The sequence below is a fragment of the Anopheles coustani genome, chromosome X, assembly GCF_943734705.1.
Source record: "Anopheles coustani chromosome X, idAnoCousDA_361_x.2, whole genome shotgun sequence".
Lineage (NCBI taxonomy): Eukaryota > Metazoa > Arthropoda > Insecta > Diptera > Culicidae > Anopheles > Anopheles coustani.
The window spans coordinates 9703250-9729150 of record NC_071290.1 but is presented as its reverse complement, the minus strand read 5'-3'; the positions used below and the strand labels follow the sequence as shown (position 1 = coordinate 9729150).

Below are 25901 nucleotides of genomic sequence, written 5' to 3'. Positions count from 1 at the left end.
GGCATGTTCATCCACCGGATGCCCCGCTAGTGTGACTGAATGGCTTATCAAGTAGCGAACCACGGTCGGGTGCTGAGCAGCAAACCAAAAGCAATACGGTATAGAAGGAGAACGGCAAGACACAGCTACAACAGCTTCTAGGACAACAGGCGGTACCGACGAGCCGGCTGCGTGGTGTCGATCGCGAGCCCCAGTCGAAGATAACAACCGAACAACAGCAACAGCGAAGCAGCTTAAAGCCATGCGGACGATCACACCGACCACCGGCGAGACGCTCCGGGCCTGGCTGCTGTCGGCGCTGGTCGTGCACGGGGCGGTCGCCGGCAACCCGGACGCGAAGCGCCTGTACGACGACCTGCTGAGCAACTACAACAAGCTGGTGCGGCCCGTCGTCAACACATCGGACGTGCTGCGGGTCTGCATCAAGCTGAAGCTGTCGCAGCTAATCGATGTGGTAAGTTTTGGCCAGGCACCGTGTAGATACTCATTAGTTTGCCTCATTGCGCCCAGTGTTTCCTGTTTATGTAAGCGTGTGTGTGTGTGTACCCGGGCGGGCAATTACACTATAAAAAGGAGCACCGGTAGTGCAAGGATACGATGCCACTATCGACCGAACCGAAACGAGGTCGTTTGCGGCGGAAAGTAGTGATGTGCGTACTGAGTCAGAGCGAACTCGTTTTTTTTTATTTGACTCCAAATCCTCGTTGAATCGGAAAAGAGTGAATGAGTAATAAAAAGAGTCACTTCCGGGCATACATATTTGAATGAGGGTTGTAAACATCGGCTTTTTTTGAGGAGTGGAGCTAGCTAGCTCCAAAAAGTGTCGCACTGTATTCACGCTCTTTTCGCTCCGTTAGATCTTCTCGTTCTTGTTCGTTCCTCATAACCCGCATATAATCGAAAGACGTTCGATTCTCACACAGACATTTTGCCGACATTTTTTGCACTCCGGTATCGTGTGAGTTATTAGAGTCTTTTCGAGATGATCGTCCAAACTTAGTCGATATTTTTCAATTACAATTCTCGAATTTTGAGATGACCTTGCGTTATCGGCTCAGCTCTGTGCACTTGAATAATCTTTTGTATTGTCATACAGTACAGTAGCACCACAGCCATCTTAGTTTTACCGGTTTACATTTATTGTTTTTCATTGATTTTGAATTAGCTCACAATGTTCGTATGGTGTTTTTTCTACATGTTTTTGGTGTGGTTTTGATACCAGTGGGGTTGAACCGGTGCCTGTTTTAATTGTTATAAACACAAGTTAACACATTCATTTTGCGCTCGTAACAGGGCAAAGAGGAGCGATAGGAGCGCAAAGGAGCAAAAAGAGCAAAACAAATCGCAAATCAATTGAAAAATTTGAACTCCAATTAAATCCGAATCGGGGATTTCAAACAGGAATTCAAATCCCACATGGGTCCAACTCGAGAAAAATATAATGATGTATATCCACTTATTCGGCGTTCGTTTTCTGGTGATTTTTAGACTTTGCTTTAGAATACTTGGTTATGATTCGAAACCGTATTCCAATCACTTTTTAGGAGTCCAATCTCCGTTTTATCCGATTAAAATCTTTATGGTGATTCATAGCTCATTTTGCGCGATTCAAATCACAAAAGAGAATCGTTCGAAAGATTCGAACCATCGTGATGCTTGTCCAGTCTGATTCAATTCGGTCGAAAGAGTCATTATGCCCATCACTACTGGAATGCGGGTGCCCGGGTTGGAAAGTAAAGGATGGCCATATTAAAGAAATAGGCCTCACGGTGGACGGTTTAAGTGCACGACGGCGTGCCATGCCGTCCGACGTTCCGAGAAGGGTCTCGGGTTGCTATTCTGACGAAGAGTGCAAAATTAATAATTGATGCAAAGTGTCAGCAGCAACATACCGACTGCAGCGGACCGCTTGCCTTGCGCCTTTGCGTCCTCCGCTCTCAGCCCTCGCCCTCACCGCGCGGGGAATTGAATCGCTTGTTTCCCAAGCAACAGGCACACGCCTCAGGGGGGCAATGGGAAGTGGTTGGAGGGATATCGCGGGCGTGGTAATTAACCTTTAATGTTCATCCTGCCGGTAAGCATATAATTACGACCGTGAGCGATATCAAAAGATCCTCTCCGCTGTCCCTGCTTAACCTCGGTTTATCCGCACTTCCAGGAAAGCTCTGGCACGGTCGGTTGGTGATAGATTAGCATTCACCATCCCGGCACGGTACGGTACGGTCCAGCACCTCCTTTATTTCCCCTCCTGCTTCCTGCAACCTCCCTCCTGGGGGCCATCAACAGACAGCAGGGTCTTCGCCACGGGAATACTCGGGCTCAGGGCAGGATGCAATATTTAAGTGTCGGCTAAACGCTTGTCGACCCGGCGTCTCATTACACGGAAAGTGTTTACGGCAGCAAGAAAAGTGCTTTCCCGGCCAGCCGAGCCGAAATCACCCAATAACGCAACGGTGAAAGCAAATGTTTTCATTTCTCTCCACCTCCGGCTCCGGTTTGGTACGTTTATCTTGCATAGCATATGATTGCGATTCATTTAACAATTTGACGTTATTCTTTGCTACACTGTTGCTAACTATCCTCTTGGTCTTTGCGATACTAGACGATGTTTTGATAATATGCACTGGTTTTAATTCAATTTGAATGTGCACTTTCTCCTTCTATTAAACATATTTTATTTTCATCAGTGTTTTAAAATAACAAACACATCCTTTCCATAATCCTTGTTTGTTGTGTTTATTTTAACATTCGCAAACTTGCTCTGTTAAGTTATTAATTTGTTTTTAATTTTAATCTGTTTTCTCGATTTAATCTGTTTACTTAACATTAAAATTTAAGTTTCGCAGGCAAATTGAACAAACTAGTTTATGTTTTAAGTTTATTTAGATTAAGTTATGTTTTTGGAACCAATAGGAATTATTTTAGCACTTAATGCCATTCATTTGAGACTGAATTTTCTAATGAGTCGATGAATACATTTTGAAACGACAAACAGTTTTTATTCGGGCATTTTACCAAGTATTAACTTATAACACGTTAATCAATTCATTATCGTTTACGAATGGTGCTTTTCATAAAAGATCAAGTGTTTGAAAAAAACAAGTATTATTTTATTTTTACTTTTGTTTACACTCGCAATAATGAGCCGTTCAAAATTAAAGAGTTGCTTAAAAATTTTGTTTTCAATACCGAAAGAGATTTTTTCCTTTAAATTTAATTTTCTATGAAGCTTTTATACAACATTGAATGGTTGAAAGTTTTGCATCAATAGCTTTATAGCTTCATTGCAAATTTTTAAATTAAATTAAACAAAGTTTACAATTTGTTTTCATTTACATGAAAAGATCTAACGTCAAGTAAAACTTTTTAATTCAAACTAATAAAAAACGATATAAAAAATGGAAATGACCCTATTTTCCAAACACAAACTTTAAGTAGTGAACCTTTTTATATAACGGGTTTGGTTTAGTTTACTGAAATTATCACCTTTTATTCATTCCTGCGGAATTCGTAGCATATTTCCGTGGAGAAAATCATACGCTACTCCTTTTAATGTAGTCACCCATGGTTTTTTCTTCGCAGGTATGGTTTTCCTTCGTGCAGCATTTTCTTTTGCTCCACTTGTTTTTTCCTGGCGACCCTTAAAAGAGCCTTCATGCATAAGTACCAGCTACTTGGTGCCACTCGTGCAAACAGGCACAAATCGCCCACAAAACACCCTTTCCCCCCCGGGGGCCACCACGGAACCAGAAACGAACATGGTGATGTCTGGTTGATGAAAGGATTTGACGAGTACGAAAAATTGTGCATTATGCATCGCACATATCGTACATCGTCATCAGCTCCGTCCAGCGTGGCCTGGTTTTGGGTTATGCAGCTGCTGGCATGGGCTGCTACTTCTGGCGCCGCTAGAAGTCAGCCCAAAAGCCGTCCGACCTGTTGTCTAGCTCGGTGGCAGGTTCAGCCGTTTCCACCGCATTCCGATTGCCGCTTTTTGATCTCCCGGTCCGCCAGCTACAGGGCACAAGAAACAAGAGGAAACGAGCAGTGACAGCAGCTTCCTATGGCAAGACTTGAGAAGGAAAGAACGGAGAAAAGAGTGAAGTAGAAAAATCGTAGAACATTGGCAACAGTCTGTTAGCCACCTGCTTGCGGCAGGAACGCCACTCGACAACACCCGGCTTACAACGAGTCCTGCCAGCTAGGAGCGGCATGAACTCCACTCAACCCGCTTCTGGCCCTCTGGTGGAAAAATGTTTGTGTAGCATTTCCTTGGCCACCGCACGCCACCTTGATCGGTCTTTAAACATTGATACAGGTTTGCAGCCATTCCCTGTGGCGGAGCGCAATCGAAAAGCCATAACCCCGCGGATGTCTGCTTGCGAGTTGAGCAATAAACGAAGCGAAATTAAAGCTCGCCCGCTTTGCAGGGTTCACAGTTCAGTGTGGTAATTTTGTGTTTCACCGTTTTGTCTCATTCACAGAATCTAAAGAATCAAATCATGACCACGAATCTTTGGGTCGAACAGGTACGTACAATTGGAACAAGAATAAAAACTTCTCTATATTTTATTTTAACGTTTATTTAGATGTTCATTTATCTAGTAAGGATTCTCGGTGTAAGATGTTTTAAGATTATTTTTCGTTATTATTGGTGAAAAACTTTTGATTGTTTTTTTTTGAAGATCGAATTCTATTCATTATTTACGAAAAAGTCATTTACATTCGACGAACTTCAAAAAGTGAAAGCATAATTCAACTGAACCAACCAAATTGAAAATTGAAGATTAAAAATATATGATATTAAGGTTGCAAGAGAAAATATTAAAAATAATTCCTTTACTGCTACATGTGAAAATAATAATTTTCACCTGAAATAACGAGCAACATAGTATGGATCAGTGCTAGAATCTTTTCGTGTTTTATTTTAAGGAAAAGATAAATATATCTCTTATAAACAATTACTTAGAAAATATTTAAGGACTTATTAGTTTTGTACAATGAAACAAAAAACTCATGTTAAGCACAACGTGTTAATCATAAAACGACACATGAAAAATATTTTTATTCAAAATAATTATGGCCTATTTACTGGTACGTTACATACTTTATTATTTATTTTACTTAAAGATACATAATTCATAATTTTTTGACAACTTATAGACTCTAGGGGCCCTTAGAACCTTTAATCTGGCTCTGGTTTGGATGAAACTTATATTGCAACCAAATTTTATTAACAAAATTTCAAACCTGCCCCTTACCACCAACCTACTGAACATTGCAATCGCCCTTGTCGAACTCTTCGTCTGATCGCATTTTTTCCCATGTTTCAATTAACCTTCCAATGCTGGAAAGTCTTGGTACGACTACAAATTACGCTGGGAGCCGAAGGAGTACGGTGGAGTGCAGATGCTGCACGTTCCATCCGACCACATCTGGCGGCCAGACATAGTGCTGTATAACAAGTAAGTATGAGCGTAACGATAGCCAGCGGCTTGATAGTGAAAAATGTTTAAAAAAGGGTGCAAGAAAAAAGAGCCAAACCAAACACAAACAAGCTTCCGAACGCAGGACGTATCTGTATGAAGATTCACTTTAACATAGTACTCATTAAAGGACACTGAGGATTACGTACTGCAACTCAGTTCGTAACGGGCCGAAAGAAGAAACATGAATGATGCACAAAGTGAACTGCGTGACGACAGTTGTTAGCAACGTGATGCTCTAGTGATGTGTACTTAGTTTCGCTGTAAGCGTGATCTGAAGCGAGCTGTAATGAAGGTGTAAAAATGAGCAGGTGCCGGTGTAATGCACTTGTAGCGAAACAATGGAACAGAAACTGCAACTTGAAGTGTAGTTCTACCCGTGAAAATCGGCAAGAAAGTGTAATACGTACAACATACATACAACAAAAAGAAAACGAATGTTGGTTTAGTAATGTAAAACAAAAGCAACGCTACAATGTAACAACACAAAGTCGTACGAAAGTGCGTCTATGTGTGCCTGTGTGTTCGTGTGAATTTACCTGTGTGTGTGTGTTTGTGAGTGTGTGAGTGTGTGTGTATGTGTGGATGGGTGTGTGTCTGCGCTTCACTTCCCTTTTTCTCTTCACTCAACTCCGTTCCATATCTAATACTTCTTCTTTCACCTTTGCCCATCCGGACCAAAGCCCGTTGTGTCGTTGCTTCCAACTTTTGCATCGAGTTCCGAACTATCTGTTTTCACAACCAAGTCGATTTTGGGACCAAAATTACATTCCGTTATCGAACTTCTGTTCCATTCGCTCCTATGCCAGTTAAATTATACCACATCAAAACATCTTCAGTTTGCATCAATTAGTTTTCAGAACCTTTCTTACTTTTACATGCCAAAGGAGCTTTAAAAATGTTGGCATAATTTTAAGTTCCATCATAATTTCCTTCATTTTCCGTGTTTCTCAAGTCTCTAGTTATGGGTGCCTCTTATATGCCCGTCCTGCATTATAACTTTGAGTAAACGCATATATATTCATCCAATTTCCACCATCCAAAATCGGCAACGATTCGTTTGTTCGATTCGGTTTTTGTTTTCCCGTCGATACTTTGTATGTTTGTGGTTTTATCAACTCTTGAACTTGTTGTGTCTGTGTGTTATTATTCCACTAGGTAATCGCTCTATTTTTTTTATTCAAGTAGAAGCCTCAAACAACTACCAAAGCGAAACAGTACCATCGAGCTACACCCAAAGACGAAGTGAAAAGTTTATACATTTTAGCTCGCTCTTTTTTAGCAATTATTACATATCAACCAAAACTTAGCCACAGTAAAAAGAAAACATATGAACACTCGATAAACATGCACATACCAGCCACTACACTTAAAGACAAGTTGAAGAGAACTTAAACGAAACTCGCAAAGACCCACTAAGAATTTCTTCGATTTAAATTTACATATATTTAAACTTGATACTGTAAATTATAACACGCACGATGTTTTAAAATGTACACCACTGAAAAAACAAACACAAACAGTTATCCGTCCAGTTGATGAATTTAAACCCCATTTTTAAATATCTCAGTGCCGACGGCAATTTCGAGGTGACGTTAGCTACCAAGGCAACTATATATTCGGAAGGTTTGGTTGAATGGAAACCTCCTGCCATTTATAAATCATCATGTGAAATTGACGTAGAATATTTTCCATTCGATGAACAAACATGCGTGTTGAAATTTGGAAGTTGGACATATGATGGTTTTAAGGTAGGTTTCTATAATGTTCATCCGTTGGTTTTCTTAATAAAAAAATAAGCAACAATAATAACCACTACCACTATCACACCACTATCAAAAATAAATACCCACCACTCACCGAATTAAAAAAAACCGTACCACCTTTGCTCCGTTGGTCATCCTTTCCTTTGTTATTTCCATTTAGGTTTGTCTACCCTTGTTTTACGTGCAACTACATTACGATTTGTTGATCTTCAAACGTTCCTTTCATTTTCACATTGTTTCACCGGTCTAGTGCCGTCGTTCTTTTGTAACGTTTTTGTTACCCGCAAAAAAGTGCCTTAGACAAAGTTTATATTTAACTTGTTTCATAGAGTTTATCATTTGATGATTAACGTTTGCTACTCTACCACTCACCATCATTTTAGTATATTACTGGTTGTGATGAAACTTTTTTTAGAGATTCTCATTTTCATTCCATTTTATTTTGGTTTTGTGTGCTTTCATAATTTCTTTTGCTTTGATCCGAGTGATTCATTATTACAGTTTTCCATATTTACTCCTGTATTTCTTACATCATGGGCGTTTTTTCTTAAATTTGTATTTATGTGTTTTTTTAATTTGAGATACATTATGTTACTATTCATACTTAGCTTTTCCGTTCATAAAGCCATCTTCATCATGTGTCACGATCCTCAATATTTGTTCCCATCCTAGAATCCAATCAGAAAAAAACTGAGCTAATATAAACATGTGTAAATAGCTAAATCAAGCAAAAACAAAAAGCCAACTCGATGTATAGCAAGCCAAACCATCAGTTCATCAAGCTAAATTATTTCTATCTACTTGCTCGACCACTCTCTAACCATGTGTATTTATTGTTTTAGTATTTATTTTGCATATATCAATTAACGATCGTGAAAAAGATAATCTCAAGACGAATGTTAAATGTTAAAACTGTTTTACAATCATATGGCATATGACCTGCTGCGACCATTGGAAAGAATGAGAAAGATTGCAAAACAAAAAGAACGAGAAGAAACACAAACGTACCTTCGAGCAACAACCACGACACAGAAATTGTTCCTATCAACTACTACTATAACTACTGCTAATACTTCTTCTGCTACTAGTGCTGAAACTTCTACTATTCACCCCTTAGACTAATTGTTTACTATGGCTCGCTTGATGCGTTTGCATTGAGACTCACTTGCATACTACTGCGATTTTTAGAGCTCTGCTGATCCTTTCATTCATATCGATTCCTTTTAAATTGTCTATGTTGACAGCGACCACCAGGTCTGTGTAATTGCTTAAAATTGATCCAATGATTTTTACACACAAAATACTTGATTAAGAAATCAGTCACATGCTAATTAATTTGAAAGGAATAACAAATTCATTACCTTGCAATCATGCGTTTATTGATATTATTGAAAAATGCCAACATTTAAAAATCTTATTTGCTTTTTGCAACAAACATTGTTGGCGTTGATTAAAACCTACATGGTTTTACAATCTAATTTCGGAATTGATATGGTTTTGTTTACTCAAATTGACTCAACTCTTTAAGTCGAGATAGACTGTCTCTAACAATGTCAACCTGCTGCGAAAAATGTGTGAGTGTATTTGGTATAATAAACGCCATAAAGGATAGTAAAACAACAATTCGGACCAAGCGGCAAACTGTGCACCGGATGTTTTGCGCGACAAACTTCGACGAATGTAGTATGTTACTAGTTCCCGCGAATAAAAACACAAACATGTAAATAATTACCAACACAGACACAAGCACATGTACTGGTAAATGAAGTACTTACAGACATGTATTTACTATGCATAATTATTTGTCTAAAAATTTTATCAATTGATCAGTCTGGAGTGTTATCTACAATATGTCATTTTTAATGCTTAATTGCTGAAGTTGATATCTGTCTTCCGCACTTACTACTGCTCTTTATTTTCCTTTTTCCATCTATCGCTCTTTCACTCTCTCTCTCTATTTCTCTCTATTCGTTTTTACTATTTCCTACTGTCGTCTATCCACTTAGACTTTCTCTCTTGTTTGTGAATACTTTCACTATGATTTATCCTTGACTCTTTCCACTTTTCTTTTCTTCTCTTTTTGTTCGTCTCGCTCTTTTGCTGGATATCTCCCTCGCAGTCTCTCACTTTTGATTGTTTCTTGGTTCAATTTAATTACGTTACGGTCCGAATGTATAATATAATATAACGAAATTATTCTTAGCTGGTGCAATACAAGTTTTCCTCAGTTAGTTACTCTCAGGGTTGTAAGATAAGCGGAGGAGTAACTCGTGAAATAGTTAATAATCTTTACTAGATAATCAATCCGATTCCTCCTTTGCACATTCAGATACTCCGTTTTATGTTGGAATTAAAACACTGTTTCCTTCTATCCTAGTGTGTAGAGAAACCTCATAATGCCTTGACAGCCGAAAGTAAGGCAGAACTCTATGCTGTTCTTTACACCTGTTCTAACCTGGTTTAGTTTCGACCCATACTTTTGTTAATTTGTCCGTATAAACTCGATCTAACTAACTTGATTGTCCATCTATTGTTGGAGCTGGAACAACTGTTCAGCCATAAAACCCATTAAGTAAAAATGAAAACTGAAGACATGTTGTCTCTCTAATTTAGTTAAACAGTGCAACGTCATGCCCAACCATTACTTTCACTGTACGCTGGACTTACATTACAATCACACATTTACACAAACATGGTCGTTTTAGCGATAGCACTCTTGTCCTTCTAGCAGGTTACCGATTTCGATTCATAATAAATTCGAAACAAGGGTGCTGCCGTGTATATATCAAATGAAGTCGAAAACAAAAACACAAGTATCAAAAATGTATTATACTAATTTCCCATCTAGGATTCTCCCATCACCTCTCATTATTGTCAAGGAGTTAAAAAAAAGGACATCCTTGACAGGAGATGAGATAACAAGAAAAATCAAGACAAATAAGGAATTGACCTTTTGTCTGTTACTCTGATTCATACTCCTTTGTGAATTTTACGCTGCCATTTCTTTTCCTAGTTAATTACTTTCTCTTTTTCTCTCTTCTCCCTCTCTTTACCTCTTACCTCTGTCTATCTTTTTCTTCTGCACTTTGCCTATATCTTACTATCTCTGTTCCTCTCTATCAGCCTCTCTACCTTACTACTTGGTCCTTTCAATTTCTATCAATATTTTTCTCTATCACTATCTCATTTTCTTTCTTTATACTCTCCCTAAGCAGGTTTAAACAGTGTTTTTGCGTTTTTCTTCTCTCCACAGTGCTGATGGTCATTATGAGGTAACCCTAATGACCAAAGCAACCGTATATAATAATGGTATGGTCATTTGGCAACCACCAGCCGTTTACAAATCGTCGTGTTCGATCGATGTTGAATATTTCCCATACGATGTACAGACATGTGTTTTGAAATTGGGCAGCTGGACCTATGACGGTTTTAAGGTGCAAGAAATTTTTTTGTTATAATTTTTCCTCCATTTATAAACAATTGTTTTAAAAATCATACTCAATTATAAAATAACAAATTCAACTAATCTAAATGTTGAAAAAAACCCCTACATACGTATTATGTTTTTGATTCAAGTTTCACAGATTTTTTATGTTTTCAAGTTTTAATTTACATCATGTTTAGTTTCGATAATTTCTCGGAAGAATTTATTAAAATCAAATCAATTAGGTACTTTTTAATAGCAACCTATGTCAACTAAGGTTTTTTAATTGTATAATCTTTACAAATTTATTTTTTTCATCATCCTTTTCATTCCTTTGGTTAAGGCATAATTTTACTTTGCATCCTGACTGTCTTTTATCATTTCTGTTGCATCTCCTCATTTCATTACTATCTTTATATAAAGCAAGCATTACTTAGCAGCAACAAAGTACGTGAAATGTCTTGTTGTTGTTGTCTCTTGTTTGTGACGTACCTAGAGGATCTGTTTAGATGCCATAATTGGAATTCTTATGTAATGTTCTAATGTCGCCCGTTTGCTTTTTGAGTTAAGAAAAAAAGGGATTGTGTAATGTTTTTGTGTTGATGCTTCATTTACTGTTGATTTTCTTTGATTTTGTCAAAACAAAGTTGAATTATTTTTATCGCGGTTAAGAGCAATATGATTTCATTACACCAATTCAAATGATTCAATCGTCTCTTGTTCTACGATGTTTATCAAATTTGTTACTTGTGCCACATTAAAAGCACCTCTCCGTATTTATCATATATAGATATTCATATAGCATTCATGTGTAGCTATATAGTGTATTTATATATGCGCCCTGTTCTGAACTGTGTACATTTATGTAAATGTTATTTTGATGAATCGGGAATTTACATTAACGATTACAAATACAAGCAAAGAAGATGCCCAGTTTCGTTAGTAAGCCGATCGATTTAAGGTTCGTTCCGCGGCTTCAACTTTAATCTTTGGCCTGCTTTTCATTCCAACTCAATGTGTGCTATGGTAATTTCAACAACTTCAGGAATTGGTTGCTAATGATATGATATAATTTTATTTGATTGACCTACCGTTAATTTTTCTTCGAAACAATGTACTTACTAATTTATTTATCGTAAACCACAAATTACTAAAAGCAAACATAAATAACTTAATAAAGAAAGATCGCTAAGCCCAAAGCTCTGGCGTTCGGCATATTATTTGTAGCGCAGTGTATCAAAAATTTAAAAATAATTCCTACATGCTTTACCGCCTATAAAAATGGAACTCAGAATTAAAAACGAAAATTATTATCGTCATGCGATTAACTTGTTTTTCCATTGTTTGCTTTACATTTCTTCATGTAAGTCAGCCTGTTAAAATTAACAAGCAAGGTTTGATTGCTATTATCAAATTTAATTGATTCAAATGCTATTGTTTTCATCAGTTATATTTTGTTTTCAAATTTCTAAGTAATATTACCACCCTATTTTGTAGAGCGAACGGTGCCGATTGTTTTCATTTAATGTAATCTTCAGTTATGTGTTTACCTACCGATTGGATTGACCAGCATAAGGAACGATTTGGTATTGCATCCCTAGCGTAAAGTTTCCTCAGTGTTAAACTCAATGCAGCACTGCAGAGTAGTGAATACGGTTTATTTTTAAAGTACCTAGATTATAATTGATTGCAAGCATATATTAGCAAGTTTGGTCCTAGCGGAGTTTTGCATTATGCAATTATTCGTCATCCACGGGCAAAGTCTTATTACTGAATTGAATATTTTTTTATTTAAATTGTTTTTTTTTTCTGTTCAATAAACTGTGTTGGAACACTCAGCAATGTGGGCAGACTTTTCGACTAATCTAATATATATTTTAATATTAAATTTAAAGCATAACATAAACGTAAAAGCATTTGTCATTTATTTACCTTAACGTACAGTGGAAGCGTTGTCTAGCCTGCTTAATGAGTAAAGTCTATTTGTCTGAAATTTTGTGTTCATTTTGGAAATCAAACTATCCTTCTCAGTTCAGCAAAGACGGAAAAGGAGAGTTTCAGATTAAGCTAGTCGCGTTTCTGCCTTGTCTTTGTACCATAGGTTTGCTTTCTATTACGTATCCCTTACGTTGTTCTCAGTTTAAGTTATTTCCTTCCTTCTTATACATGAATCATCACGCCTCAGGGTTTACATCAAGTATGTCTATATCCTACCCATGCGTGACAGGGTAAGACCATCCATCATTTCGATTGGACAATTAACTTAAAATTACTAATTTCTATATGAATATACATATATATATTTCTGCAACCTAGAAGCAATAGCGGCCGCAAAGAGTTAATTAACCATTACTTATTGCAACCAACTTGCATGGTAAGGAAAAGAATGTGTAGCAATGGTACTATCTATACTTTTATTATTTCACTTTTACACTTACTTTTAATACTGCTACCAATACCACTAGTACAACTGGAACTAATTAAACTCAAACTACTATTCCTCTAATAACACTGCTAGAATCATCTCAACTACTTATACTAATATACCGTTGAACTAAAAATATGAAGTTACTATTTTCAACATAAATTGGTAATTAGATTACTGCTACTACAGCCACAGATACTGTCTACGATTGTTGTTGAATACCCGTGAAACAAACATCGATCATTCATCACTCAATAAATCGAACCAACTACCATTTTAAAACCAAATATAAAATTCGGCTGTATTTGAGTCTTATTATAGATTTAGTTTTTTTATGGACACTGAGACCAGAACGCATACAGTGAAACTTCCTCACTCACCCACTGTGTCAACCACTTGACTGAGTTGAAGTCCCGTAGTCTGACAAGTGAACTCTAACACTACCCACAATGATATTCGATTTGAAGATGGCGATTTGCTTTGGTTGTGCGAAGTCCGGCGCGTACTGTTGCATGTTTTACTACGCGGATCTATGGCATACACTTTGAACAGCACTATCGAGACACTGCAGGTGTTAGCAACTGTTTGCTCGAAAGTGCTTGGGCGAGCCAGGATCAAGGATCTTCCAACGTTTGAGACTAACATTCAAACGAGTTCTACGCCAAGTATTGTTATTAAGACCAGGCCAAGAGCCATCACGAATTTCGAGGCATATCCAAGAATAGTTTCACGCTGCCGAAACCGTAACCTTGGTTTTCTGTTCTTAGAAAACACCCAGAGATTCTCTGTACCCCACGTGTCGTGTAATGTTTTGCGTGTAGACGTTTTTCTTCCTATATCTATCGGTAGCACGTCCGTAGCTGATTCCATGTGCTAAAACAGCACACAAATGTTAGAAGCTCAATGTGAAAGTAAAGAGAAGACGAAGGAGGCCTATACGAAGTAGCCACCGGTACTCGCCTGTCGAGGAAACGATTGAGAGACGGTAGCAAATCAGGAAAAGAATGTTTTTCGATGCAGAGTTGCTTACGACTCGATCGAAAACTTGAAAAGCGAGAACTAGCAAAGGTAATTAAATCACTATGAAATTATTCCCTTACATCGTTCCGTTTTTCCCCCCACTCTCTCCCCTTCGTTTTTTTCCATTTGAGCCTTCGTCTTCTCTCCTTGTTGAACCTAACTCTTTAGCTTCTTCCGCCACGTTCTGCCACATCAAACTTGCTCTCTTACTGTCTTTAGCTCTGTCCCTTTCAAGTTCTACGATTACACTCTTTTCCGTTTCCTTCCTGGAAACCTTTCTTTACTATGTTGATCCACCATTTTCATAACCATCCAAACATTACATCTGTTTTGAACTCATCTTACATAAGTAGTGCAGTCAACAAAACTTCGGCCCCCGAAATGATGCCATTCAGCCATTCGAACAACATCGAAAACCCGCTGCGGTTCTTCTGTACTCTTCGTATATTTCCTCGATAATACTCGTTGTTTCTTTTCCGTTTCCTATTTGCGTTGAGGTTTGAATGTGCAATGCTACCCTTTTCCTGTTCTTTGTGCGTTCTATGCTGTTGTCCGATCCCGTTCCCCAATTTCTATCCAATTGGCAACAGTTTTACTGTATGTGAACACTTTTTGAATGGCTATAAAAGCAGCTATTGTAACCTTTATTTTAGTAATTTCCAATCAAATTGGAAAACTTTTTTGTGAAATGAAATAATAATTTACAAATGGACATTTTACTGAACAAAAATCACGCCATTTTGAAACACTATTTGCACAATGTTTAAGCCCCGTAAATCTACTCCAACTTAATTTTACCAATATTTAATTACAATTGATGCTGAATGGGAACAGGAAAAGTGTGTCGTCACTCACAAATCGTTTTAATTCGGGTAACTCTTCGTTAGTCCTCTGAATTCCGGTGTTTTGTTTCGTTTGAAGAATAAGGCTTTTTTTATTTTGTTCAGTTAACTATTGCAATTGTCCATTCAACTTTGATACACCTCTTATACACGCCCTTTGTGCCAAATTGTCTCGGTGTTGCAGACATTCGTACTTTAATTCTGCTGATTCGACTGCGAGTCTTTCATGACAAAACTTGGACAAAAAGAGCATTTCAATGCTGAATCGGTCGTATGCGCTGTATTGTATTGAACCTGCGTTGAATAGAACGTTCATGAAATGTTATGCATTTCATAGCATTTATTTCGATCTTCTTATTTCAGTTTTCTCATTATCTATCTGAGACCCCACTGTTTGTTTCACTTTCACTTCTCTTTATTCTGCCTATAACACTTTCTGTCCCTTCTATTTCCACTCTTACGCTCTATCTATCACTTTTTCTCTAACGTCTTGTTACTTGCCGCTCAATGTTAGGTTCTACCTGTGTTTCCTGAAAATTTTCTCTTTATTTCCTTGATTAGATTGCCCTCCCCCCACCTTCATGCCCTCTTTCTTGGACCGTCGTTCCTTCGTATATGTGTTTTGAATTGATCCTGCACGTTTTATTTAATGGACGTGGTGCTTCATTATATATGATTATTTGTAGAAGTTTTCTTTAAAAACATATATTATTCACTCTTTATCTGTAGTTTCTCGTACCACGTCCATATATAAAATCATTATCGTATGGTAGAGATAATAACACAACAATCCAATTTCCTTTCGTCTTCGGCGTAACATACAACGTGTGAGGAGATCGGAGCTGGGCCCGTCTAATTATCTTTATGCTCTAACATTCTCCTCCTTCCTACACGGGTCGGGGTATTTATATTAATTGGGGGCTTTAATACGTTCTTTTAATTTATACGCTCCTCTTCTCGGCTAATCTCACACTCGAGTTAAAGGCCGAACCATGCACGAACGAAACTCTCCTAAACTATCCAATACAAAGACTCTTCGGACCCCGTACGTACTCACACGCGAATGCCCATTCGCCGGCAGAATAAACGATTTGACTAGACCAGAACCGTCTTCCGGAAAAGTAATGTGCCTGTGCATGTGTGCCTGCGTTTTTCTTTTGCGACCTCTAGCTATTTTGATTTTATCTCGTGATGTTTTTTTCCAAGCGACAATGTGATCAAAGTTTGAATTAAACTTTAATGAATTTAAATCGAATAAATTAAAAACAAAAGTAACTCCCTGTATTCGTTAGCACCTGTGTTTCAGTTTAGTGGCGCGTGTAAGAAGTAAGCCTTCTGAAATAGACCTGTTTAATACGGGTACACACAAAAGACATAAAAACATGATAAAAAAAATTACAAAGATTCACGATTGATTTCAAGCCATTTCCGTATAGTTTCACTGCCGCAAGCGGCTTTGGTAACGAACCCCGATCGCTCTATCGCCTCTCTCGTTAGCTTCTGACTCATCAGCCCACTGATAGCTAGCGTTGCTGTATCCTTGTCTACTAGTGTAATTTAATCATTTATTTTAATGCGTGTTCGCGTGTTAATCTGTGGTTGTTGTGTTTGTCATACATAAAAAAAAAAACATACTTTTGCGTTTCTACTCGTACTTAATGTTTCTTTGCGTTCTTGTGAAAGTTGTACACCTAGCAAAAACCAACAAAAAAAAATGAACCAAAAATCCTCTAAACTAAGTTTCGGGTCAAACCGAAACGATACTGAAGCTCAAACGGCACCGCCATGCCTGCCGGTGGTGATAAACATTCGAATGCGTGCGATGCATTATAAAGCCAAAAAACTAAAAATAAATAGTTAAATGATAAATACACACCATCCCCCATGACCTTTCCCGAATATCCAAATAAATAAAAATTGCAGGTAGCGTTACGGCGAATGCATGATGCAAAGGCTCTCTAATGAGTGAGAAAGAAAATTAAAAACAAAGAGAGAGAAAGGGAAAGAAAGAGAGAGGGAGATAATGAAGAAAAAAAATGTACAAAATCAACATAATCATGCAATCGAGCAAAAAATGACTATTGCCTGCCATAAACTCCATGCTAGCGCTAAACTCCAAGCGGAGCGTTAAATCGAAACTCTAAACCAAATACCAACCCTCCCTCCCAGTCGTGTCGTTCCCAAAAGCATCATCCCTAGTATAGTTCCCTGCTAAGAGTCGTCTTAGAGCCCCGTAGCGTTCCCCGTTGCTCATTTAAACGGTTCATCAAAATAATCCTACGATGCATTTAAAACATTTCTTAATCCTCCTGGTCACTAATCTTGCTGTTTCATGCCATACCCTCGACATTCATTCCGTTGCACTTCTGTACAACTTCTGCACTGCTACTGCTGAAGATAAAATACTGCACAACAAACTACTAAACACTTTAAAAATATTCAATACAAAATATACTGATTGAACACAAAAGTCATATACATTCATGTGCGTACGTAAGTGCGCTCTTGGAAGATTGCTGGTCGATTTAACACGTTGACGACCACCATTCTGTTTTAGTACATTTTTAGTACAATCATTTTCGATAAAATTTCATCAAAACAATTATGAAACCAACAGTTTTCGTACACCAGACAAAGACTAGACTTCGCAAAGGATACGTTAGTGTAATTTTTACAGCATTGTACCCGTAAAATGGGTGACAGCAACAATTAGTTCTAAAAAATTTTTGACCTCTAAATAAATGAAAATACAACATAAAAACAATAATAATTCTGAATACCAGTTCCTTGGAAAGCTAAATCTTTGCTTCGCTTTCGAAAACCGTCGGATTAACAAATGTTATAAACAAATTTGATTAAAACAGATTGTACTAAAAAATTTTGGCTGATTGGCTAAAACTGCTTGGCAGTAAACGTGTTAAAAAGCAATCAATCCAAAAGCGAACAATGCATAGACGCCCATTCAATGCTCCTCTGTAATCATGCCGTTATTTCATCAAAAAGTGAACCCATCTTCATTCCTTCTGCCTTATATCTAGCTAGCTTTCATTGGCTGATGTTTGGAGTAGTTGCTTCTGCACCTGTTCACCCTTGAACCACGCAATACACACGGACTGTCATTAGCCATTTAGCCCGGATGAAGCAGTGTTGTTGCTGTCGATGCCTGCATTGCGGAAAGCACTCCTCTATCAGCCCGTTACAGTTCGGTTAATTCGATCTATTTGTTTGTTTTAATTTCTGCCACTGTTTCGTTTTTGATAAACAACCCTTAACGTGTTGCAAAGGCGTGGCAAGAATCGAGACGCCAAAAACATTTGCAATCCAAAGCTCATGTCGTATGTAGAGTTTTCGTTTGTTGCATGAATAACATAGGCGTTCTTCGCCCGTCCGTAATTGAATTCACTGTGCATGTCCACTCCTACATTCATCTGTCGGTTGCAACGTCCTTGCACGTTGCTATGTGCACCCGAGTATGTAGTTGCTGTACCGAGTATCGTTTCCCTCAGTGTCGCTGGGTTGCTTGCTAGCCGTTCACCCTCGTTGGCCATCGTCGTCGTCTCCTTCTAGTGCGTGTGCATCACACTTTGTTGCATCGTAAATGTTGCTAATCTTTCGTTCTTCTTCATTCGTTCTTTCCATTTATGGTTTTGTTCTCCCCTAATTTGTTTAAGACATTAAAGTAAAAGAAAACTCACCACCCCGCAAAAACATAAAATTATATCTCCCCCTCCCCATCAACACACACACACACACACTCACACACATATAAAACGACACACACACACACTGCTACACTTAGCATACACGCGAATCATTACGTGCTTTGTTTTTGTAAACTTGTCTTTTTCGCTCATTCTGTACACTTGTACATTCGCTTTGTATAAAACTCTACTACCATTTTTAGCTGTTTGCACCCTGGCCTTCTCATTCGCCCTCCCTGCATATCTCCCCGCCATCACACCTCCCGTGCGCTCACTAGTCCAAGAAAACAAAAACAAATCTCCTTATTTTGGCACCATCGAACTGGCCACCCACCCATCCATATGTAAATAAGTTTTGTCTTCAGTTTACATTTCATGGTTTTGTTTGGAGCGAATCAAAAACGAAAACCCAACAACAAAAAAAAACAACTATTATCAGTAACTTTAATCTATTCCAATGCAAAACCCACCACCACAGTCACTGCCACGATTACCAACACAGCTACTTTCATCACCACTTCATTACTTCTTTTACAAAACTAGAAAAAAAAAACAATTCGATCATTTCGTTCTCATTGCTGCAATGCTATTATAACGAAGCATTACTATCTCGCCCTTTCTTTCTTGCCTCTCTTTCCCATCTTCGCCCTCCACTGTCCCGTTTGTGAACGGTGCACGCAAAAACAAACTAAACAATCAAAACATACGAAAACAAAAAACCATATTTGAATGGCAACTTTACCGAAACGAAAAAAAACGCAAACCTACGCACTACATCCCGTCAAACCACACCTATAAACCACCGAAACCGCAACAGGTCGACCTCCGGCATATGGATGAAAAGTCGGGCAGCAACATTGTAGACGTCGGCGTCGATCTGTCCGAGTTCTACATGTCGGTCGAGTGGGACATCCTGGAGGTGCCGGCAGTAAGGTAAGTGGCGATTCCTCGCCCTGCTAGTAGTTGCTCGTTGTTACCAGACCCCTCTTCCTGATCGATGCTTGCTTTCGATTCAATCTGCGGTCGTTTTGAGCTTCCCATTAGCAAAAGAAAGCGTAAAGGAAACAGTTCGTCTGAACTAAGGCAAATTGATTAAATTGTACCTGGTTGGTTATGATAATTAGTTTGATGGTTAATTACGCCCTCTATACGCTTTACCATGAAAAGTTGAATGATGTGGAAAGTTTTTCCGGTTTCCAATCTTGCAAGCCAGTTCTAAGTAAAGGTTTAAATATTCTTCGTTTAAGGCGCAACGGCCAGCTTCAGCCATACCTGCCCTGAAGATTACTAAATGTATTTATGAGCAAATGCATTAACACGTTGACTGCCATGGCTATCATTTTTGTTAACCAGCTGTCATTAGTTCTAAAAAGTTTATGTCTCATAAATGAATGAAAATGGAACATAAACATTATAGTAATATTTAATATCAATTCTTTGGGAAGCTAAGTTTTTGCTAAGCCTTCGCAAATCGTTGATTTAATAAATGTTGTTAAAGGATTAAATTAAAAAAGATTGTACTAAAAAGTGTGCTAAAAACGCTTGGCAGTCAACGTGTTAAATAAGCACGTAAACTGATACTTTTAACAGTTTAAAAAACGTTACATGCTATTGAAAGCTATTCAGAAAGTTAGTTCAAGCTATTTAGAACTAACCAAAATGCAGGTGGAAGTTTCCATCCCAGGTTACAATCATTGTTAGAACTTGTAAGGGCCACCAACAACTCCAAGATATGAATCTTAGGCTCACCAGCCATCCTACCCACTCTCCTTCCGCATGTATCTCGCATCAGTACTTGAATAGAAAATGTGTTCCTTGCTTTCCCGTCCAATATACGTAAGCGGTTCGAGCTTTTGACACACTCTCTTCTCTCTCTCTCCACGCGCGACAGAAACGAAAAGTTCTACACCTGCTGCGACGAGCCGTACCTAGACATCACGTTCAACATCACCATGCGTCGCAAGACGCTGTTCTACACGGTGAACATTATCATACCGTGTATGGGTATCTCCTTCCTGACCGTCCTCACATTCTATCTGCCCTCGGACAGCGGAGAAAAGGTAAGCACCTATGGGGGAGGGGCAATGTGGTGGTACTGAGCCATCCGTAAACGGTGCGACACGTAGTGGTGCCCGGCGGGTGGGCATCGTCGACGACGCGCACGAGGGCGTTGTCACAGTGCACATAATTAATTTGCAGCGCGCAAAGTTCGCACTCGAGTGTCGAATGAGCCGGTCGGCTGTTATCGCACCGTCTGGAGTGGAAGCAAACAGAGGTGGATCATCATGACGCCGTAAAATATCGCGCCACGTAACACCGCTAATCTTTCACTGGGAGTGTATATTTTTCTACTTCACTTTTTCATTCATGCTCAACTAGAGACTTTATTTTCGCAAAATATGAATATTTAATACCATCAAACACCAAACCAAACAGTGGATCATTTTAGCCGTACTGTACAAGTTACACTAAACTGTTGTAAGCATTAATTAAAAAAAGTTGATTTTTAAATGAATTTCTCAAACATCAGAAGACAGTGATCAGAGGTTTAACGAACCGGAAACGGTGATTGAAACAAAACAAACAAACGATGGAGGCGTCCAGTACTTGGTGGCGATTTCCAAATTAGTACTTCGACGATCAGATAAAAAACCAAACCGTGGATCATTTCAATCGTACTGTTTAAGTTATACTACACTGTTCTAAACGTTAATTTCTAAAATATAAATCTTCAACTAAATTTATAAAACGTAGGGAGGACATTAAAAAGAGGTGTGACAAACCGGAAACGGGGAAATTAAAGCAGAACAAACAAACGATGGAGGCGCCCAGTACTTGTGGGCGATTTCTTAATTAGTACTTCGACGATCACACAAAAACCAAACCGTGGCTCAATTTTATGGTACTGTAAAAATTACAATAAACTGTTCTAAACATTAATTTCAAAAATATAAATCTCTAACTAAATTTATAAAACGTCAGAAGACATTGAAAAGAGGTTTAACATACTGGAAACGTTTAAATTAAAGCAGAACAAACAAACGATGGAGGCGCCCAGTACTTGGTGGCGATTTCTTAATTAGTACTTCGGTAAACTTAACACAATTACCAAACGTGTAATATTCTGTTGTTAGTAACCAAAGAGAAAGAGCTGATATTGTGATTGAGGATTCATATGCAAAGTTTTGTTTTCATTAAACGTTAACATTTATTAGTTGGTTAAAAAAAATACATCTTTTGTATAAAAGTTGCATTTGTTTTCGTAAAGGAAAGCAAGGTTTAAAACTTGAAAGTGTATTACTTTCAGATCAAAATGATACGCTCTCGACTGTGTTCAACTTTCCGACGGAACCACTGCGACGTTCAGACATTATCTTATGCGAGCGCTGCTTAATGTATTCAGAAGCGTAATTACTTTTCATCTCTCGAACTTGCCTTCAGGTCACGCTCTCGATTTCAATTTTGATTAGTCTCCATGTGTTCTTCCTGCTGGTAGTCGAAATCATACCGCCAACGTCACTCGTCGTGCCTTTGCTAGGAAAGTATCTCATCTTCGCCATGATACTCGTCTCAATCAGGTAAGTAGCGCTAGATACCACCGTCTGCCCGAAACAACCGTACAAACCGTTCCATTCCGTACGTTCTGTTGCAGTATATGCGTCACAGTGGTGGTGCTGAACGTGCACTTCCGATCACCCCAAACCCACCGAATGGCACCGTGGGTGAAAACTTTTTTTATAGGTAAGTATCGATCAGCGTCGAACTTTGTTTCCCACGGTTGACGGCAGGCTTACCACGTTCCCGTTTTTCTCGACACGCTTTACAGATTTTCTACCACGATTTCTCTTCATGAAGCGACCGCCGTACATCGAAAACCACAGGTACGTGCCACCGGTTGGTCCGCATACTTCATCCCCTCATTTCCATTCCCCATTTTCTCTCGCTCTCTCTCACTTTCTTTTTCTTCCTTTCCGTCTCTATCTCTTTTTGTCTTTGCCTTTCCGTATCTTTCAAACTCTCTGTTTACCGATATGTCTTGAGTCTTGCTCTGTTGATTGATTTTACCGTTGACTTTTGTTTTGATGTTTGAAAAAAGGAGCACCGTTACCGGATCGTTTCTTAGTCATATTTTTTAATTATTTATTCCCTGCTTGTTCAATCTTTCCACTCAACCGTTCATGCTCCCTACCTGACGCTCTCGGCAGCACTTGTGTTTCCTAGCATTTATTTATTTGAATTCTTTCATTTTCTTCTGAATAGTGGGGTGGTGTTGCCTCCTAAAACAACCGTTTTTGTTTGTATTATAAAACAAAAATATAAATCTAAACTCTAGGCTATCGATCCACCCCGTTTGGGTCGATCTGTTACTCTCAGCCTCGGTTGCTTTTTTGTCTATTCTAATTCGTTGTAATTCGTTTCTAGTGCTTCAATGCGATCAGTAAAAAAACAGTGTACGGGTTTTCTCAATGTAATTAATTTACATTTACATTACACTAACAGGTCTTTCCCTGTTAAATATAGAACGAAGCAAAAACGCCTGTTGAACGTAGCTTAAATTAATAACATGCACACAAAAACACACATTTGAAAAGATGAGATACCAAAGCTGCGACCAACTGGACGCATTTAGAATAATATTTACACTAAATCATTTTGCCTGCATTTGTTCGTGGTACTGATTCGCTCCGTACGTTTGGCCATGTGCAAACTTTTGCTCTGTAACTTTTCTTCTTCCTATGCCCTTCTTTTACTTTTTTTCTCACCAATTTCCTTTTTAGCACTCCCAACGAGTCCCAACAACAAGCCTCTTTTTTTCGAAAACATATGTTTACCATCTCGACAATACTACAAAAACAATATTTTAAAACAATATGCCAGCTCGATTACTCTACCATTTCTTTTTTCTTCTCGTTCTTTCTTTCCTGTTTTTCTCTGTATTTGGGATTTTCTGCTTGTCGTAGAAAAACGCTATCAAAAGACCTACACGCTTGCTTTTATCCTTATTACTCAAATACTACATTAAACCGTATAGCTCGTTTTACTAATAGGACACCATCTAAAGAAGATCTTTCTCCGTCAAGGTATTTATGATAGAATAATATTAAAGTGAATCTTTCTCTCTCTCTTTTTCTTTCTCTCTTTCTCTTCTTCTCTTTATATCTCTCTTTCTCTTTCATTTGTTTCGAATATTTACTCTTTTCATTCTCTGTTGATTGCTACGGTTTGTTTCATTCGTTTGTTGCATACTTTGTTAAACACTGTATTGCAAAACTTTTTTGCTATGCATCTTTCGCAAACTTCATCATTTGATTTTGCGTTTCTTGGGTTGAATAATGTGTGCTGCTTTCAACTACTACCGAAACAAAAACCAAAATTGGTCTGTAATAAACTGTAAATGCCCGCTGTGAATTTCGCTTTCTTGGTTTGGATTACTCGCATCCGTTTGCTAATGCGTTTGCATCGTTTACCATCACAAACAATATACCATGTGTACTTAAATGTACATCTACATCTACATAAATATTATTATCTGGATACACACGAAACCAAAAACCCCGGATTCTAAACTGAATCGTTTTTTTCTCGTTTGATGCGATGCAATCAAATGGAAACATTTCGAAATGATAAAAAAAAACATCCAACCGGCAAAAACACCACAAACTGGTACAACACGTGATATTTTCTATGGGTAAAAAAATTACAAAAAAAAAACATCACAACCACATCCATACGCTGCATCGCTCTGCTTCCCTTACTGGTGTTTCAATGGTTTTTTTGTTCGAGACTATACTTTAAACAAATTAAAACAAAAAACAACCCCATAAACTAAAAAAAACGAACGATGCCCTATGAAATAAATCAATCAATTCATTGCCTATGCAAATGGACACCACTAACATCGGACTGACAGAAGCCATTTTCAATTGCACAGTCTATCAGGTACGGGCCCGTTCGGCGGAAGCTGTCAGATCCACGGTCCCATTCCGCTGCCGCACTCCGAGTCGGAGGAGCTGTCGATGTCGACGGCCGCGGACACGGCCGTCCCGTCCGGCCTGAAAAGTCCGACCTTCAAGCAGCCGGCGTTCTCGCACACCGTCTGCTCGACCGAGGTGCACCGGAGTTGCTTCTGCGTGCGGTTCATCGCCGAGCACACGAAGATGCTCGAGGACTCGACAAAGGTACGAAACCGTAACGTAAGGAAAGGCAACACAGGGTAAACAAATTAAGCAACTGCTTGGGGTCCTATGCATGATGACTTTTTTGATTTAGTTTCGAATCAATTTGAAACTATTGTAATGGAACTTTCTGAATTGTATTTTGATTTGGAAATTGACAATAGTTATATCCTAACATGAATTGCTTTAATGTAGTTTGCAAAACTAACAGTACAAATACAAATAAAAATACAAATTCAAATACAAATTAAAGAAGATCAAAAAAAGAAAAATCAGAATAGTTTGAGGATTAACGAAATTTCAATTTGCCAATTTCAACCGCTTCATAGAAAAGACCGCTGTTAGTTCTGAAATAACTGAAAAGTTATTTAATAAAAAAAAACAAGAAAAAACTTGAAACAAGAAAATACAAAACGTACAATGACCATAAAAATATTCGCTCAACAAGCTCTTCAAAATTTAATTGTATTATATCTTTTCAATAAAATAACATAAGATAACAAGAATTAATAAACATGTGAGTGGTGAAATAGTTAGGTGGTGCAAAAAATGTTTACCTCCACTTATTGGGGTTGCTTTGAGGTCCTTAGAACCCTTAAGTCTAGGTAAGCAACTCAAAAATCCCTAGATATGGAAGGCGGCTCGATTAAAAAAGTGTATGAGAATATAATGGTCACCATGTAATAAAAATAGGATGCCGTCTCTACACTAGTGCTTAGTGTTATAAGGCTTCTATTCCCATCAACCATAGGATAGGTGGTTTAACAACTGGTATACCGTCCTGGTAATGGCTACACTGTGCTCTTTGTTTTGCTCCTGACAGGTCAAGGAAGACTGGAAGTATGTAGCGATGGTGCTCGACCGTCTGTTTCTGTGGATCTTCACGCTGGCGGTGTTGGCCGGGACGGCCGGCATCATCCTGCAGGCGCCGACACTCTACGATGACCGGATACCGATCGACAAGACGTTCGATGAGCTGGCTACGTCGACCGTCGTCCGCTGCCCTCCGCAATAGCGCACGATCGCACCTCCGCAACCGCTTGCCGGCTTCGGCTTCGGGT

The 25901-nt window shown here is 38.5% G+C and overlaps 1 protein-coding gene across 2 annotated transcripts; it reads left to right on the top strand.

Annotated features, from left to right (window-relative positions):
- Positions 1-241: 241 nt before the first annotated feature.
- LOC131269705 (acetylcholine receptor subunit alpha-like) lies at positions 242-25855 on the top strand. Of its 2 annotated transcripts, none has more exons than XM_058272199.1 (12): positions 242-454; positions 4485-4529; positions 5356-5465; positions 7057-7237; positions 19482-19597; positions 20556-20724; positions 22106-22242; positions 22317-22405; positions 22491-22545; positions 23626-23745; positions 24597-24843; positions 25664-25855. In XM_058272199.1, the coding sequence occupies exons 1-12, from the start codon at positions 242-244 to the stop codon at positions 25853-25855; spliced, it is 1674 nt and encodes a 557-aa protein (XP_058128182.1). The 2 variants fall into 2 exon arrangements, with proteins under 2 accessions (XP_058128182.1, XP_058128181.1); XM_058272198.1 differs by having other exon boundaries at positions 24576-24843.
- The last annotated feature ends 46 nt before the right edge of the window (positions 25856-25901 follow it).

Coding starts and splice junctions, on each gene's coding strand:
- LOC131269705 (XM_058272198.1), top strand. CDS start 242: ATGCGGACGATCACACCGACCACCGGCGAGACGCTCCGGGCCTGGCTG. Junction 455..4,484: donor TGTCGCAGCTAATCGATGTG/GTAAGTTTTGGC, acceptor TCTCATTCACAG/AATCTAAAGAATCAAATCAT. Junction 22,546..23,625: donor CCGTACATCGAAAACCACAG/GTACGTGCCACC, acceptor TGCTTGTCGTAG/AAAAACGCTATCAAAAGACC.